This window comes from Molothrus ater, chromosome 1, assembly GCF_012460135.2.
Source record: "Molothrus ater isolate BHLD 08-10-18 breed brown headed cowbird chromosome 1, BPBGC_Mater_1.1, whole genome shotgun sequence".
Lineage (NCBI taxonomy): Eukaryota > Metazoa > Chordata > Aves > Passeriformes > Icteridae > Molothrus > Molothrus ater.
The window spans coordinates 141,600,168-141,617,243 of record NC_050478.2 but is presented as its reverse complement, the minus strand read 5'-3'; the positions used below and the strand labels follow the sequence as shown (position 1 = coordinate 141,617,243).

Sequence of the window (17,076 nt, the reverse complement as noted above, 5' to 3'; positions counted from 1 at the left end):
AACAACCCCATCAAGAAAGGTCCTAAGTTACCATGTTAGGTCTTTGGACATCACCTTGGATGGCTAAAGGAGTGGGAAGGAGAGACCACAGAGTACCAGGGATATGAGCTCAAGATCAACCCTCAGCCACCACCCTCCTGTTAAAGTGTGAGCAGGAGATACAGGACACAATTCAAGACTGACACAGCCTGAGCATGGACATGGAGTGCTCATTGCAGATAGGCCATTCCTCTCTGACTCTTACAGGAACCTTGCAGAGAGAGTGGCCCAAATGACTCTACACTCTTGCTATAACTTTGTGACATCTACAGCAAGTGGCTTAAATATGTTCTTTCCCAAAGAGAAGAAGAGACCATATCCTTGAGTAATTTTGGAAGAGAAAAAGGTACATGTTTCGTGGATGGTTGTAAAAACTCCAAAGAAGAAGTAGGTGATCTTTTCTTAGGTTCAAATGTCAGAAATCACTGAACAGCTCTGAAGATGACAAGTCAAGTGGACCCATGGTCACCTCTTTGTCATCTTCTCTCTCCCGTTGTGGCCTGCTTCTCCTCTTGTCTTGTGCTCTCCTCACCATTTCTTCCACTCTCCATCCTTGATTCCCTCCCTCTGCTCCTTCTACCCCAGCACAGGTGAAAGAGCTTTGGATGTTCTGTAGCAAATGAGTGCAGCTGGATTTTGTAGAATATTCAGCTGTCCACTCTGACCACTTAAAGAAATGCCATCCTTGAAAAGTGCTACCCACCAATGTGCAGATTGCCAAGGTGCTTTCAGTGTTGAACTTCTTTCCAACAGTTTGGCTGGTACTCTGCTATACAAATAGGGAAACAACTCTCCCAAAAGCTTTAAGTTGGTGTAAACCACAACCATCTGAGTGGATAAGCAGCACATCTCCCTCACCACACCCCCCCTACCCCCCATCTCAAATCTCTCTTAGCAGACAAAAAGGGCAGAAAATGCACCACTCACCTGGCTGAATGTACACCGTCCCCAGATCCACCTTAAAGGAGCCTATCAGCACACTCCCAATCAGTTTATTGTGCATAACCTGTTAGAAAAAGCTGATTAAAGAATGTCACTATCTCTCTTCACAGTCAGCCTAAGAAGAACTTCCAAAGATCACATTTAGTTCAGAGGCAATAAGCATCAACACCCAGCACCACCCAAAACTGGGGGCACATAGCCACGGCAGATACAGCAGTATTTGAAATATGTCTTTTACCCAACATTGTGCCAATTTAGAAAACAATATAATTGCATCTGAGTGGAATCACACAGGTTCATCCCAGGTCCCTGGGATAGAGTGCAGGAATTAGAACAAGATTAGAGCACCTGCTCCTTCAGAGCAGGTGCAGTTATATTACTTACCCTGGCAGTTTTAGCTAAATCATAATGAATATAAACACATGGGATGTAACTGGTTTCAGACTAAGCTGCAGAAATCCTATCACGGTGCAATAGCTGAATTGCCATAAAAACAGAGCACGCTCAGAGGAGAAAGAATGTGTTTCTTGGCAACATTCTAATGAACACATAAACCAAGAGAGTCATTTCTAATCTACCCCCCCACGATATTAATGAAATCAGAGAAGTGATATAGATGTAAATTGGATGGCAAGCAGACCCCAGTGAGTCTGTCTCTGTATTCTTCCTGCCAAGTGATGAATTTAATTTAATTTAATTCAAATTTAATTAATAATTTTCAATTGCCATGATTCCCAGACCTATATATTTCTGTTTCTTGTTTTCAAATACTTGCATGGGGCTCACTTTACAGACAAGGCAGAAGCTTCTTCTAATGGAAGATTTGCTCTAGAGCTGTATTTCTCAAAAAATGTGTCTCACCTGGTTTCAGAATAGCTTAAAAGTTGAAACCTATTCCTTGGTTTGGAAAAGCTTCTGAAAGAGGCCAAATTTTCTGGAACACCTTGCCCAAATTGCAAAGAGAAATTAAGCTCTTTCAAGTCTACAGAAGTTAAATCTAAATATTGGAAGTAAACAATCAAGCCTGCAACAGCATTTCAGGAGTCTGGGACACATCACTTTCTCTCTTTGGACCTACACATTGTAGGTAAGGATATTTCTGGAATAGGAAGACTTCTGCAATTTTGCATTGGATTGGTCATGTGACTTTATTTTCTACACTTTTCAAGAGCAGGAGACATACATTTCCAAATAAATATCACTGACACCTTCATCAAGATTCACCAGAAAATTCAGGAAGTTTCTCATTGCAATATAATGTCCTTCCCTGTTAAGGGCCTATGGCCACTGTGCCACTGTGACCTGGGGAACACACTCAGCTGTCCTTGGTAATTCCTCACTTCAACAGAGAAGCAGTTTCTAGAGCTGAAAAATCAAGAGTGGACAAAGGAACAGTTTTACTTTACTATTAAGCTGAAAAATTAAACAACATTCATATGGAAGAGGAGTTAGTGTGAAGTTAGTGCTGCATGCACAAGAACTGCTTTTCCTCAATCCCTGATGCTGTCAGGTCCCATCATAGCACTGGCCCCTCCCTCCTATGAGGTTGGACTAGAGCACACACAGGGCTGGGAAGAAGCCTTGAAATCTGTTGGGGTTCTCCCTGAAGCCTGGCAATATTACAGCTTTGGAGGAAGTGCATGGGAATGCCCAAATCAACAGATCCAACTAGGATAGATTAAAGGGGGAAGAAGGCTGTAGCCTTTCTGTAGGGAAAAAACCCCACAAGCTTCTTTAAGACTCAAAACCAAGATGAGGGTATGTGGTGAGTCCAAAGTGGTGCTGTTTCATTGCTCTTTGCTCATTTCCTCTCCATGACAGCCTGTCCAGAGAGTGTTAAATGTTAAATGTGTGAAACTCACTTCTCTGTCCTTGAGGTTTGCTTTGTGAAAAGTAAATGCCCCTGTTCCACTGAAATGATGCAGGTTTCCACTCCCTGCAGTGCATGTTGCTTTTAATGCTGAGGAAATAACTCACTGCTTCTATTAAACACTCTACATCTTTCCTCATCCTTTTTTTTCCGAGTGTATTTTCTTCTAATGCAACAAAGCAAGTGAGCATGAAGTTTTATAGCAGATCCCGCTTGTCTTCTCTGAGGGGAACATCACATCCACACCACATCTAATTAAAGATTTGTGTCTTTTCACACTTGACTGTAGATGACGGAAGGATTTGCTTCAGATTTTCCGAATAAGCACAAACATACATAGTGTTACACTGAGGAATAGTTCAGTAAGGGAGATACAGGTTTAGCACACAAGGGTCACCTTAGTTTTACTATGTTATTACTACAAGTTTGCTGAAATGTACAGGAAGATAATAATGAAGAAAAAATCTAATTATTAGCAGGTTCTGTGAAATTGAGTGTCTCATTTTTCTCTCAAATGCAGGGTTTGAATACAGCTAAACTACTAAACTGATGGACAAGGGCACTAAACTATTTTGTTTTCCTTAAGCTTCCATATGCAAATAAGTTCATAATGGAGGCTACTAATCTTTGTTTCTTCTTAAGTAAGATTCATGCTAAGCAAGTGCTGTGAAACTTTCCATCCCTCAGGGTTTCCTTCACTCCAACCACACATATTTTCTCTCTTTGTTTCTATTCCCCTGATAGTTTGCATTCTCCAGAACTATGTTGCAAGGTAATGAATCTCTGTTTTCAATAGAATACATGAGCACTGCCCAAGGTTAGTTCATTGTTGTTACTGAGCTTCTTCCTAAAGTCATTTTTACCTAGAAGACCTTTAATTTCTTAGTGTTGCACCTTCATCAGCTATAAATAAAATAAGTTTGCTGAGCCTGATGAAACTGTGCAGATATACAGCAGGTAATGGTGACATGTTTTCCCACACCCCCACTGCAGTCAGAAAAAAGCTGGCACTTCCCCCTCCACCACTGGATATATGGAATCTATATCAAAAGAATGTGAGATTGGAAAGACTGGCCACATGTCAGAGAAAAATAGCTACACATCCCCAACAGCACCAGCAGCACACAGGAGCCGGTGTCTTGGCAGTGTGCTGCTACATGAACCATGTCTGAAACATCTCTGGGGCCACAGGCTGTGATATGTCACAGCTGTGAGGTGATATCTGCTCCCATGCCATTGTCAGCCTGTAGTAAATTCTGTCCTCACAGATGAGATCAGAGCTGCAGATACCTTATGTAGTTATGAACTTCATATGTTTGAGCTCTGAGTGTGATACAGTGGATGTTAATGGAACTTTAGGATTCCAACTGTCAGTGTACTCCCTGCACTGAAAACCTACTTGTCCAGTTGTCCCTGTGTAATGAACACATTTTATTCTGTAGCTGGGAAAGTCACTCTATTGGCAGCTCAGAAAAGGAAGTAGACAGTGATGTGTCCTATAGCTCCTGAGCACTGCTTGTTTCTGTCAAGCTCAACCAGCACAGATCTTTTCCTGGTGTACATCGTTGAAATGGACAAAGCACTCCAGAGAAAAAGAGCATTTTCTGGAGCAACAACTGTTGCACTGTTTATTGCCAGAGAAATCTCTGACAAAATGGATGATGGACTTCTAACAAAAACAAGAGTTCATGAAGGGCACAGCTTTTGAAGTTTCCAAATAATACAAATACAGTGCTGTCCAGAGTCTCATGAGATCTTTAATTCCTTAGCAGCTTTGCTACACATGGTGATGAGTTTTGGACAAGATAATTAACATGGCTCCATAGACCTGGCCTTCCAAAATGCACATCATTATCCAATGTCCAAGCCCAAGAGCATGTGTGTCTCCATCAGGATTGTTCTGAGATGTCACAGAAACATGGAATCATTAGGTTTGAAAAGATCTTTAGGATGGAGCCCAATCATTAACCCAGCATTGCCAAGTCCACCACTGAACCATGTCCCCAGCTGCTACATCCACATGCCTTTTAAATCCCTCTGGGGATGGTGATTCCACCGCTTCTCTGGGCAGTCTATTCCAACCCCTTCAGTGAAGAAATTTTCCTAATATCCAGTCTAAATTTCTCCTGGCCAGCTTGGGGCCATTTCCTTGTGGAATGCCCTGTCACCTGTTACTTGGGAGAAGAGACCAAGCCACACCTGTCTCTAACCTTGTTTCAGGTTTTTGTAGAGAGCAATAAGGTCCCCCTTGTAGTTTTGCTGGGACTTGAGTTGCACTGAGCAGTGGAAGCAGCCCTGAACTCTTGGAGAGCACTCCCATGCTTATAGCAACCAACCAGTGACACTCAGGCAGCCCAAGAGCCCCTGCTGAGGAAAAGTGTCTGCATTACTTTAGTTTCATTTAGTTAGAAACAGTTATATCTGAGGAACCGATGTAAACAAGAAGTTTCAATTCTGTCATTTGAATCAAGTGGCAGGCTGAAAATTAGATGGATGAAGGCAGTGAGAAGAGAGAGCTAAGCTGAATTTTCTCATTCTTCCTTGCAGTTTGCCACACAGCAATGAGTGTCCCTAAAAATGCAGACTAAATCTTCCTTTTGGGTATGTTCCTTCAAATCTCTGCCAGCTGACTCCTCCTCCTTATCCTCTCTTCTATCCTCTTTCCTATACTTCATGGTGACTTTCTAGCACTCTTGGTACTAAAATTGTTTATTTTTAACTACATTAAGAATAATTTAGATTTGAAGTGACACAAAAACAATGACCTTTACTTACTGTGTTAAGCTTTCCTGGATACTTACAGAGATGTTGATTATTTTGTCAAACAGCAACACCTGCGGTCCAACGAAATCGAACACGAAGTACTGTGGGAAGAGGGGGCAGCAGATGAGAACCATCCCTGGGCAGGCAGGCAGTGCTGTCAGCTGCATGGCTCAGCATTTTATGTTCCTGCACAGAGCCCAGGTGAGATGCTGGGGATGCAGGGGGGCAGTGGTGGACAAAGCAAAATTCTTTCCTTGTCCCTGATGTGTTACTGCCATGGCCCAGACTTATTTTCTACTCTATTCCTTGCATAGCTGCACAAGACTTGCTTCACAAATGCCCATGGGCCTCAGTCTGCATCAGAAGGTATTGTCAAAAGGGACAGGAGGCACAAGGAAATTGCTTTTGGGGGTCGTTTTGGTGTCATTTGTCAGCAATTGGAACAAACATATGTCAAGGAAAGGCTGAAAGCATGAAATAGTAGAAAAGGGAGTGGAGATGTGGAGGGGTGTAGTATAGACAAAGCTCCTAAATGGATGATTTAAAAAACTGCAGTAGCAGTGGTGGTAAGGCAGAATGTGCTGGAGAGGGTAGGGAACAGTTTGGACAGACCTTGAGAAGAGAAAGAGCAAACAGATCTGTAACCCAAGGGAGCTATTCCTGGTGCTTTGTCTCCTGGAGAGACATCCCCGCTCAGACATGGAAGTGCTGCAATTTAATTCATCCCCTTATGAGCTACCAAATGGCAGAGTCCACCCAGAACCATTGAAGAAAGTGTCTTTTTAAAGAGAAAGCACTTACTTCATTGTAGAAAGGGGCATTTGTGCCTTCCTTTACTGTTGTTTGCTTCTTCTCATCACCTATCTCGATGATCACCACGGGGTCGATGTTCTCGCCCACCAGCTGCCTGGCCTCGATGATGGTGATGGCAATCTGTGGGGCACAAGGACACCATGGACACTCCTGGGCTCAGGTCCAGCCTGCCTGGGGAATTCACAGTCACAGAAGGGCTGTCACCCCCTGCTCACCTGGTAGTTCTGGGATTTCATCTCCTCTTCATGAATTCTGGTCACCAGCTTTGCCCTGTTTAAATGTCAGAAGAAGTCATTAGACATCTCTAGGCAAGAGCTGGTACTTGGACACACACTGGAAAGACTTCTCAACAGTAAACAAGTATTATTTATGGCAGACAGCTTTGTTGTGAACTGTTAGGCTGTCATCAGCAGAGACCATCTCTGTCTTTCTTATATACTTTTTGATAGGGAAATATTTTGCATCCACACAAACCAGTGCAGCTACCTATCATGGCAATGATTTCACTTGTTGATCCCATCAAGCTTGACTCCATTCCTCCCCAGACTGCATTCCTCTTCTGTATGAAAAGCACAACTACACAAGCTCTTCACTATCAACATCACTGTTCCCTTTGGCTTATTTTGTTTAGCAGAGCTCCTTAACACAGCTGTGGCACACTCAGGATCCATTTCATCTTCTCCCTGCACTGGATAGCACCTGGTGATACCTCTGAGCTAAGTGCATTCCACTCTGTCATGTGGGAGAGCAGGAGTGAAGGGATCACTGCTGTCAGCAAAGGGATTTTCTGTCAGAGGTTTTGTTGAAGGGTAATGCCCTTCCTGGGAAACAGGAATCTGGAAAAGATGTTTAGGGGGATGCTAGGTAAGACACATGAAGAAGCACCTTTTCCTATTTGGGCTTAAGGATCCAAAAGCACTGGACAGAGCATCACTGTTCATTAGGTCTTCCTCTGACTCTTCCTGTCTTCCAAGAGTGTCATGGAGAAAACTTGCAATCTCACCATGATCACCTGATGAAGAAAACAGACAAGGAAATAAAACCTACATCTGATTTCTAGTAGCAAAAAGCTCACTTGGAGAAGAGCAGTGAATTCATCATCATGAACTGAATCTTTTATTTATTTGGGTGTCCCAATTAGAAATACTCTTGTGGTCTGTATCGAGCAGCATTGATTATAGCAGCAGCTCCCCTCCTGTGCAAAACCATTTCCCACATCCATTTGGCTGTAGCCACTCTCCTCACCCTGTGTGCACTCACAACAGACACACACACACTACTGAGTAAATCTGCCAGCTTCATTGAGCCAGCCCATCCAGCCATCACAGCAGGCTGTGTATTTATGGTTTCTAAAACAAGCAGAACTTCTGGAGGAATTACACACTTGTAGTAAATTACCTACCTGTAAAGTAGGAAAAACCCTCTCAAAAATGTGCCATCTCTCTATGGAAAGAGACAGGCTGACATTTTTAGTTTAATGTACCAGATAGAGCAGTGTGAACTCACAGAATGTGGATGTGAACTTCATGAAACAGTTGATGCAAAAAGAATTACCTCTCTGTTTATTTGGGAGTGATAAGGAGTTTACTGCCTGTTTTATCAATGCTAAGCCTTGAGACACAATTCAAATGAGTTCACATGAAATCAGATCTAATATAATCCCCCACCACCTGCTCATGCCTGTTGAAATATTGATTTATGAGGCTTACCCAATGCGTCTTTGTTTGCAATCGTCAGCCCTTTCTCGCCTTTTTTCTTCTTCTTCAGCTTCATGCCAGCAAACAGCCCCTTTCTGAAAAAATAAAGAAAACTGATCAGTGCAGTATTTTCAAACTTTTCTCTGTACTGGATTCTAATTTAACTCAAGGAGTTGTTAGGAGGGAGTTTTGATTTCCTAGCAAGATCATTATATTCTGAATTTCCTTTTATCGACAGCAAAGGAGAGAAATGAGAGAAAGCTGTGACTTCTTGCTTCATGAAATATAGTTGTTTGTTTTTTTTAAATTTGGCCATGTACAGGCAAACATAATGAGCCAAAACTTCTGTTCAAATCAAGATGGCAAGACGCAAAGAAAGGAAATCAAAGCTAAGTTTCTAATCTACTGACTTCCCACACATGTAGCTCATTCCTTATGCCTGTGACAAGGCCAGAGATAAAAGGCAGAGTAGAGGATCCAGAACAAAAGCAGTTTTCCACTGAATTGAGATAAAGTCATTTGTGTAAATACCATTTGTGTAAATACCCACTACACCCACGGTATCAGTGGCACATACACCACACAATTTAGGTAGTTCTCACTCCCCTTCAACAGCAAAGCAATGAACAAGCCTGAACAAGGGTTACTCCTCAAGCTGTGTTAGAGAGGTGTTTCTGCCTAGCATCAGTTCTTCCAAGAAAATAAATATGCCACATGTTCCAGAGAGAGAAACAATCTATGCTGCTTGAGAACTTTGTGCTGTTAACTGTACTGGCAAACAAACCAAGTAGTGACAGGAAACACAAAGGATTTCATATAATAGGAGCATTTTTCAGGTTCTTTGTTGGCCACAAACATGCAGTGACAAATATTCAGCAAATTTTCTTCCTCCTATCATCAGAGGATTTGTTTGCCTAAATTATTGTAGGTATAAAAATTTACCTGCAGAAGCACACAGTCCAATGAGCCAAAACAAGCAGGTACCTACAAGCTGAGTAAATCTGATAGTGACCAGTGCTCAAACATCTGAAATCAACTGCAAACTCAAACTGTGGAGGAAAAGATAGTGCAAACTGGAAGGGGAAGTTGGTAATGTTTAAAGGTTGTATTCAGAGCAAGCAAATTAGGTTTACTGGCCAGCCCAAGAGGAATGTCAGCAATGTAGGGTACAATTGCAGAAAATGTAAAACTTTGTGCCAAAGGATCCTAAAATCTGATCAGTATGAGTGGAAATATAGCACCCAGACAAAAAGAGGCCTCAAGCGAAGCAAGAGTCTGAGGGTGACTGCAGGAAATGGCAATTAATAAGCCTGATGTGTTAACTGGGCTGATTTCCATGATTCTTATGTTTACATAACACTTGAAACTGCCTAAAGACAGAACTGCAGAAGGTGCCACAGGGTAACAGAAAGAGAACTGGCCAAGCTTTGAATAACTGCATGATGCCAAGAGCAAAATCCATGTTTGAAGTAAAACAGATTTCAGTCTCAGGTTTTTATTCTGTCAGAGGTTTGGGCACAAATGGCATCAGGCTGCATCTGAGCTCTCCTGCACCCCTGACCCAGAGGTTTCCTTAGCCAGGATAACCATGCAGAGATGTGTCCCTCGACAGCACCAGAGAGGCAGCAAGCACAGGTCTCCAGCAAGGCTCAGCTATGGGAACAAAGAGTGTGGTGTGTTCAGCAGGAGAGCAGGGTGGCATCCTCTGTACATGGGATTGCCAGAGAGAATCTTCTGTGTAAGGGTCTAAACCAAGTAAATAAAGTATTCAGGGAACTGAATGAATCAATCCTTCTCAACAGGCTCCATCACTTTGATATGTAAACCACTTGCCAGCCAGTGTCAGTGTGCACACCTGTAGGAATGTGCCCTCTGTTGACGAAGTAACCAAATTATCCTTTGTCTCCTTAAAAAGGAAAAAAGCCCAGAGTTTCTCTCCTCAATTTGGTAAAAAGACACCTCATAAGACCTTTAGGACTTCACCTCAAACCTAGGGCTGCCAATTAGACAGAAGCCAAAAAAGTCCCACTTGGGTAATTCACTAGAAAGAGAACAAAGGAAATCATTGGTTTTGTGAAGTGTTTTAGCAAGAGCAAAAACCTCCTGCCCCTAGCTTGAGTTTTCTCTGTAAGACCTTTGTTATTTTGCCTTTTATTAAAACTTTTCTGTTTCCAACACTACCTCAGAAGCCATCCTGCTGATTTGATGCCATTCCAGGTAGCAGAGCTATCTTGAGTGTGATAGGTTTCTCTGAGAGCTCAGAAGACCTGGCTTGAGGAGAAAACCCATCAAACACCCTAATACTGTGCACATGGGTAACATCCACACTGCTTAATACAACCAGCTAGGCTTCCTGAAAGTGTTCTGTGGATATGCTTTTGTGGTAGACAGTTTGTTCTCATGGAAGGAATAAAAAACGTAAACTTTCTTCAGATTTCCACAAAATATTTTTCCCTGCAGTTTTGACATAAATCCTGAAACTGCTGAAAACTTGAAAATTATTCCATCCCTTCTTCCTCAAGATGGTATAAATTTTAACAAAGAAAGTTTGGACCTTCTATGCAGTTATACTGGATTTGAGAATGACCCCAAAGTTATCCATACCCATCTGTATCCCTAAACCTGGCATAAAACTTTGTGCCACCTCTAGGTAAACCCCAAAGATATAGTGAAGGAATGTCTCCCATGTTCCCCCAGGACCTCCTGGCTACCAGTGAGGCACAAACATGGGAAATCAGGAGAGCCTTTTGTGCAGAAAATCTCATTCACCTGTCATGGACCTGAGGGGAGATTGGAGGTTGTAGTGTTGAGGAATTACTCACAAACTTCAGTGAAGATTTAACCCCCATGTGCCACACAATGCACAAATAGAGGCTTTGCTCCTTACTCAATCCTACAAGCTAATCTGAGATAGAATAAAGCAATTTCACACCCAAAGAGAAGGCAGATGAAAGAATTCTTATGGGCTACAAAGAGGTTTCCTGTTTCAAGTGCTTTGATTAGAAGCAATTAAAAATCAGCCATCTCAGCTAATCAAGAACATTTCTTAGTTAAAAAGGACTGAGTGTCCCAGCTCCTTTCACATGGGGATTGCAAAAACATCTGAAGTTATGAGAATTTTTTTCTTTTCTGCATATTCACAGTACAATGTAGAGATGTGTCTACATGTTGCAGACATCTTTTCACTAAAAATCCTTTCTTTAGGATTTTTCCTTCTGAGAAGCTAAGAGGCCTCAGAGACAGAATGTAAACAATGGTTATCTGCTGCTGTGGAATGCAACAGGTCCATCTGTGATTGGCCCATCTTGGATGTTTATAATTAATGGCCAATCAAGGACCGAGCTATCTCAGACAGAGGCCGAGAGAGCTGCCTTTGTTACCATTCTTCTTTTCTATTCTTAGCTTAGCCAGCTTCTGAGGAAACCTTTTCCTTTCCTATTTCTTTTTAGTATAGTTATAATGTAATATATATATATATTATAAAATAATAAATCAAGCCTTCTGATCATGGAGTCAACATTCTCGTCTCTTCCTTCACCTGAAAACCCCTGTGATCACGGTCACATTTACATTTTTTGTTTATGACTGTGATTCATTGAGGCTTCCCTGATATAAATAGTAAATAAGAGTGGGACAGCAACCAAAGCACAGCATTTGCCTATACTCAGACCATGTTGAATTTGCACCTCTGTGAACACTTGTGCTCATTTCCTCTTATCAGTGCCACAGGTCCACTGGGTCTCTGAATTAATTTTCATACCTTGAAAAAAAGACTCACAAATTTCATTCCCCTCTTGTCAAGGTTCATCTATGGCAGCGTCCAGCTTTCAAAAAATTGCTTTCATGCTCTTTCTTTTCATCTAAGCTGTCCCATCATCACAGAGGCTTTGTGATCACTTCTTGCACAGCATAATGTTCTCTTAGATATCCAATAATTGCAATTTGCAGTGTAATTTAAAGGAAAGTTGGCAAAAAAATCCACTTCAGAGCTGTCAGCATGAGAGCTGAAATGACCTTACTAATACTGAACCTCAGAGTCCCTCCACATTTTTTAAACGTAGTATTTTCTTCCAGCAAAATCTTTTCAGAAGTCTGTGTGCTTGAAGAGTTGTTTTAAGAGGAGACTGGCTTCCTGCTGTGGGAATGGTTACAAGCCATCCAGAGGCAAACAGGCCCCTGTAGGGTGCAGGTTATCTGCCTCACTCTGGGCACTCACTGAGGGGTGGCAGAAAACACTTCTCCATCACTTATGAAGTTGGAAGAATAAACTGAGCCATTTAAACACAGGCATGTGTAGTTCCAGGAGGGCTCTTCTGTCCCTCCCTCAGAGCCCCTCTCTGTGCAGTTTTCCAGAACTCAGTCAAGAAAAACCCAGACTTGGGCTTAGCTACAATAGACCAAGACATTTGTCAAGTTCCATTTCTGTAGCCTTGAGATGCTCTTCCCTTGTGCTGGTGTGTGAGCTGTGCTCCTCGTGGGTACAGAGGAACGAAATCAGGGAGTGAGATCTGCACACCAGAGCAGACACAGATACAAAGCCTCTTTTATCCAGCACATCTCCTGACATCATCCAGTTCTCACATCTCCCAAGACCATCCAGATCTCACATGGACAGGCTGGGTGAGCTGCCAGCGTGCTCTTGGCAGCAGAAAGTCCTTGTTGGAATAGCTGCCCTGCTTTTTCTCCTGAGTCCCTTCCTCCCTGGAAGCAGCAGCCTTTGCAAACCTTTTGGAACCATCAAAATTATTTAGTTCAGGGATGATCAAAGGTTTGTGCACCTCAGCTCTGAGCCAGCTCCAGTGCCTCAAGACTGTAAGCCATGGGCACAGTGGTTGCCTTGGCTGAGGAAGCAGAAACTGAAGAAAGAGGAAAAAATACTTCTGCCTTCCTATACATGAACATAAAATTTGATAGGTGAGGTTTTATCTTTGGATTTTGTTGTTTACATTTTCTAAGATGTCTTGGTGGGGTTTTTATTAGCTCCTAAAAATTCCACTTCTTTCAATGTAAGTTCTTTTTCAAAAGAGTCATTCAGTATATCAGACAGTACTGCACCAGGTGAATAATTATCTACATGAGTAGTTCTAATTTCCATGAAATAAACACCAGTTCTCTAAGTTATAAAAATGTTACTTCTTTTCATTTCAAATGAGAAAAAAAAAAAAAGAAACAACAAACCTGAAATGTAAGGATGACTCTTGGCTCATTTTAACACTCCCACAATATGCACTAGTCAAGGAAATTATCTCATAACTTAAATCCCTTTTTCCAAAGACTGAAATATAATTACAATACAAAGATGTGGCTTCAAAATGAAAAGTCTACTAAATCTAAAACAGTCACATAAAGTCACAGTTGGTTAATTCACAACCATTTTTTATTAAGACAGTATGTCATTTGTGATAATAAGTGAAGTTCCAGAGAAGAAAATTTTTGCATTACATTTAATTATTAAGGAGGGCTGAATAAAATAAATTCTGTGATCTTGGGCATATGGAAAGCAAAAAAATCTTAATGAGTGCTTAAAACGTATTCATTTCATGCCTTCTTTTCTCAGGATTATAGAAGTTAAGGGAAGACTTCACCAATTAATTCATTTCATTCACTGTTTGCCAGTGCAGGGATGCTTTGTTTAGTATACTGTCAGATCCTTCATCCTGCTTCAGCAAAGAACCTCCCTTTATCCCCAGATCCATTATTTCTGATGTGGTTCTTTCAAAGCTTGGAGCTTTTACAAGCTGCCTTAACTTGTTTACACTTTTCCTGATTTTCCCCGGTTCTTCTGTTTTGACAGGTCCAAGGATTTGCAATAGGAAAGCTTCAGCTCTTCAAGAAGGTGAATTCAGGATCCTGTATGACAAGCTGCAATTTAAAAAACAGCTGTGGCAGCCACAGGTATCAGTTCTGAATCTTGGGGTTTTTCATATCTATGTGACACTGTGACTTTACATGTCTTGACTCAACTATTAATATCTCCTCCATAAGAAAACAAAATTGCAAGTTGACAATAAAGTGGTCAGGATTAGTTACACACTGGCTCTGTGCATTCAAGAAAAAGCTCTAAAATAGCTATTCAGGAGAAATTCTGCTGTCTTTGGGGGTATTTCATGTAAAACTTCTGTTTATTGCACTTCAGCAGTCAAAACCTGAAATCAGCCACTAGATAGCATAAGAAATTAAATTAAAATATGAAAGGGAACCTCTTATTCCTTTAAATTACTGCATTCTGGCTACAGCTTGCTGCTTTGTAGTCCCATCTCAAAAGGAACCTAAAACTCAGCAATTCAGAGAAAACACAGTGAAGTGTGATCAAAAGAGGGTTTTGGCAGAGTCTGTTTAGCCTGAGAAAGAGATGATAGCTTGTGCTTTTTAGGTGGTGCAGTGAGGTAAAAATAATGAAGCAGGTCTGAGAAATGCTGAACTGGCTGCCAAACACTAGAAGATGGTCCTGGAGTCACCCCTGGTGGTCTCTGAATTAGCAGCTCAGTGTGCAGCATCAGTGAAAGCATCCACACTCTGCTGGGTACTGTCAGGATGGGTGTCAGCAAGAAAGGAGTGAGTGCCAGCTTGCCTCTAAAGCACTGGTGAACCTACACAAGATCATTACACAGGATCACAGAATAAATCCATTTAACATCTCGCATTCTGTGTGCAGCTTTGGTCTCCACGTCTCAAATAAGGCAACAGGGTTAGAGAAGGCACAGAAAAAGGGTGGGAAAAGTCAGTTTATGACAGACTGAAACAGCTATAACTCTTCATTTGGAGAGGAGATGACTGAGTGGGAATAGGATGAAATTTTTTAAATTTAAACTGGCAAATAGGGTGAAAGCAGAGCATAACACACAACACTAGAATGAGGATGCACCTGATGAAACAAGACTGAAAATACTAAAAGGATTGGATGGGGATGTACCCATTAACCCTCATGATAAAAACGTTCTGGATGCTAAGGAGAATGGACACAGAAAGTGCCCAGGCTCATGTGCTCTCCCTGAATATCCCATCCTTTTGCCACTGCTGGAGAAGAGCACAGTGCCAGATGGATATGGGATCTGACCTCATAGGATGTTTCTCCTGTTCTGGTCATTCCCTGATCATAAATACCAAATCCATGCACGGCTGGGTCACCTGGCATGGATTTGAATCAGGTATGGGTTCATTATCATGTTTCTGTCTGAATGATCAAAGCATGCATACATAAGGTTTTGCCAAAATTACACCTAATCCAGCATAAGCCTGATAGGGAAAAAACGAATCCATTCTTGGAGCACACTTGAGCAGGAAGGTGAATTCATTCCCAATTATCAGAGTCTCATGTGATCCCCGTGTCTTTGAGAGGCATCTGGGTTCACTATATTGTTTAACCACACCTGAAGTGTTCTTTGGAAGTGAGCTATAAAATAATGAGTGACATGGAAAGATGGATAGAGAAGGAGTGTCTCAGTTTCACTCCCCAGATCACAAAACCGCAGTGCTCAATGACATTATCAGGCAACAAGTTTAAAACAAATGAGGGTGTGAACAAATGAGGTATTCTTCAGTGAGGCACAAAAATCAGACATTGCAAAGGTCGTTGAGTTAGAGAATTCAAGGAGATTTCAGGCACATTTATGGAGTTTGTGGGCAGAGGGTCTGATATCCATCCAGCTCATAAACTTCCTAAGCGTATGAAACTGCTGGAGGCCTTGCTCATACCTGTTTCATAAACTCTATTTCCAATTTTCCACCTTTAGCCCTTCTTGGGAGGCAGAAACTGGTTTGACACAGTTGCTTCCATGCTTTTCAGCATTTTAATTTAAAAAAAAATTATTTCCCTAGATGCAGAAGAAGAAATACCAGGTATACTGATATGCACTCTGAGCAACCTATAATTTGAGCTTTTGAATTGTGCACAGTTCTGCCACAAATGATCTAAAACTCCAAACTCTGAGAAGGCTTCAGGAAGAGCAGCACCAGAGCTGCAGCTCCACAGTATCTCTGCAAGCACTGGCCATCCACCTGTGGCACATACAGCCTTGGCTCTTCCAAACCCTGTCCCTCCTGCAGAAAACCGATGACTTTGCATTGACATTTAGCATCCTTATGCATCATGAGTCATGACAACAAGGAAGCCACATCCTGAACAGATGCAAATTAGTGGTCATATTCAAGGACATTTCTCATGTCAATACACAAGAGCTGGGTAACAGATCTACTAAATACTAACACAGGCCTACAAAATAAAGAATGCAGTTGTTACATGCAGAGAGGTCCTTTCTTGTGCTCCTGCACCTCTTAGAGTTCTTTACTCCCTCTACAGGGATCTTGACCCCTCATCTGCTGAACTTTGAAAGACTTCCCATGACTTTGTGCAGTTAGAAATTATTAAAGACAGCACAAGGCATTATAGACTAGCTCTTACCAGGAATAATAATCACATCCCCCAGGAGCAGCCAAAACAAGCATTAAAGGACTTGTTGATTTTCTTTTCCTTCAAGAAAAAAGTCTTCAGCTATAATTAGCTGAATTTAATTTAAACCCTGGAAGAATTTCCAGAGGGTATTAGACATACCTGCGGGCCTGAGGTACCACTGTTGAGGGCTCCATCCTGCTGCTTTTCTTTCAGTCTCCACCTTTTACATTGTGAATGGGCTTTCCAAGCTGATAAAACCAATAGGCTGGAGAAGAGCTCTAAGACCATCAAGTCCAACCATTAACCTGAGACTGCCAGGTTCACCACTAAACCACGTCCCTGAGTGCCACATCTACACTCTTTTAAATACCTCCAGGGATGGTGACTCAGCCACTTTCCTGGGCAGCCTGTTTCATTGCTTGATAACCCTTCAGTGAAGAAATTTTTTAAATATCCAATCTAAAACCTCCCTGGTCACATTTGAGGCTGTGTCCTCTTGTTCTATTTGCATTTAAGTTTGCTTCTTGATGGTAGCAAATGTGGTGCCTGGTTAGTCAATC

The 17,076-nt window shown here is 41.8% G+C and overlaps 1 protein-coding gene across 1 annotated transcript in view; it reads right to left on the bottom strand.

Annotated features, from left to right (window-relative positions):
* FER1L6 (fer-1 like family member 6) overlaps nt 1-16,710 on the bottom strand; it is a 64,023-nt gene extending 47,313 nt beyond the window's left edge. Inside the window, 7 exon segments of the mRNA XM_036400101.1 lie at nt 967-1,045; nt 5,653-5,715; nt 6,416-6,547; nt 6,643-6,697; nt 7,313-7,439; nt 8,137-8,219; nt 16,676-16,710. Coding sequence (XP_036255994.1) covers nt 967-1,045; nt 5,653-5,715; nt 6,416-6,547; nt 6,643-6,697; nt 7,313-7,439; nt 8,137-8,219; nt 16,676-16,710 — 574 coding nt within the window.
* Between the last annotated feature and the right edge of the window lie 366 nt (nt 16,711-17,076).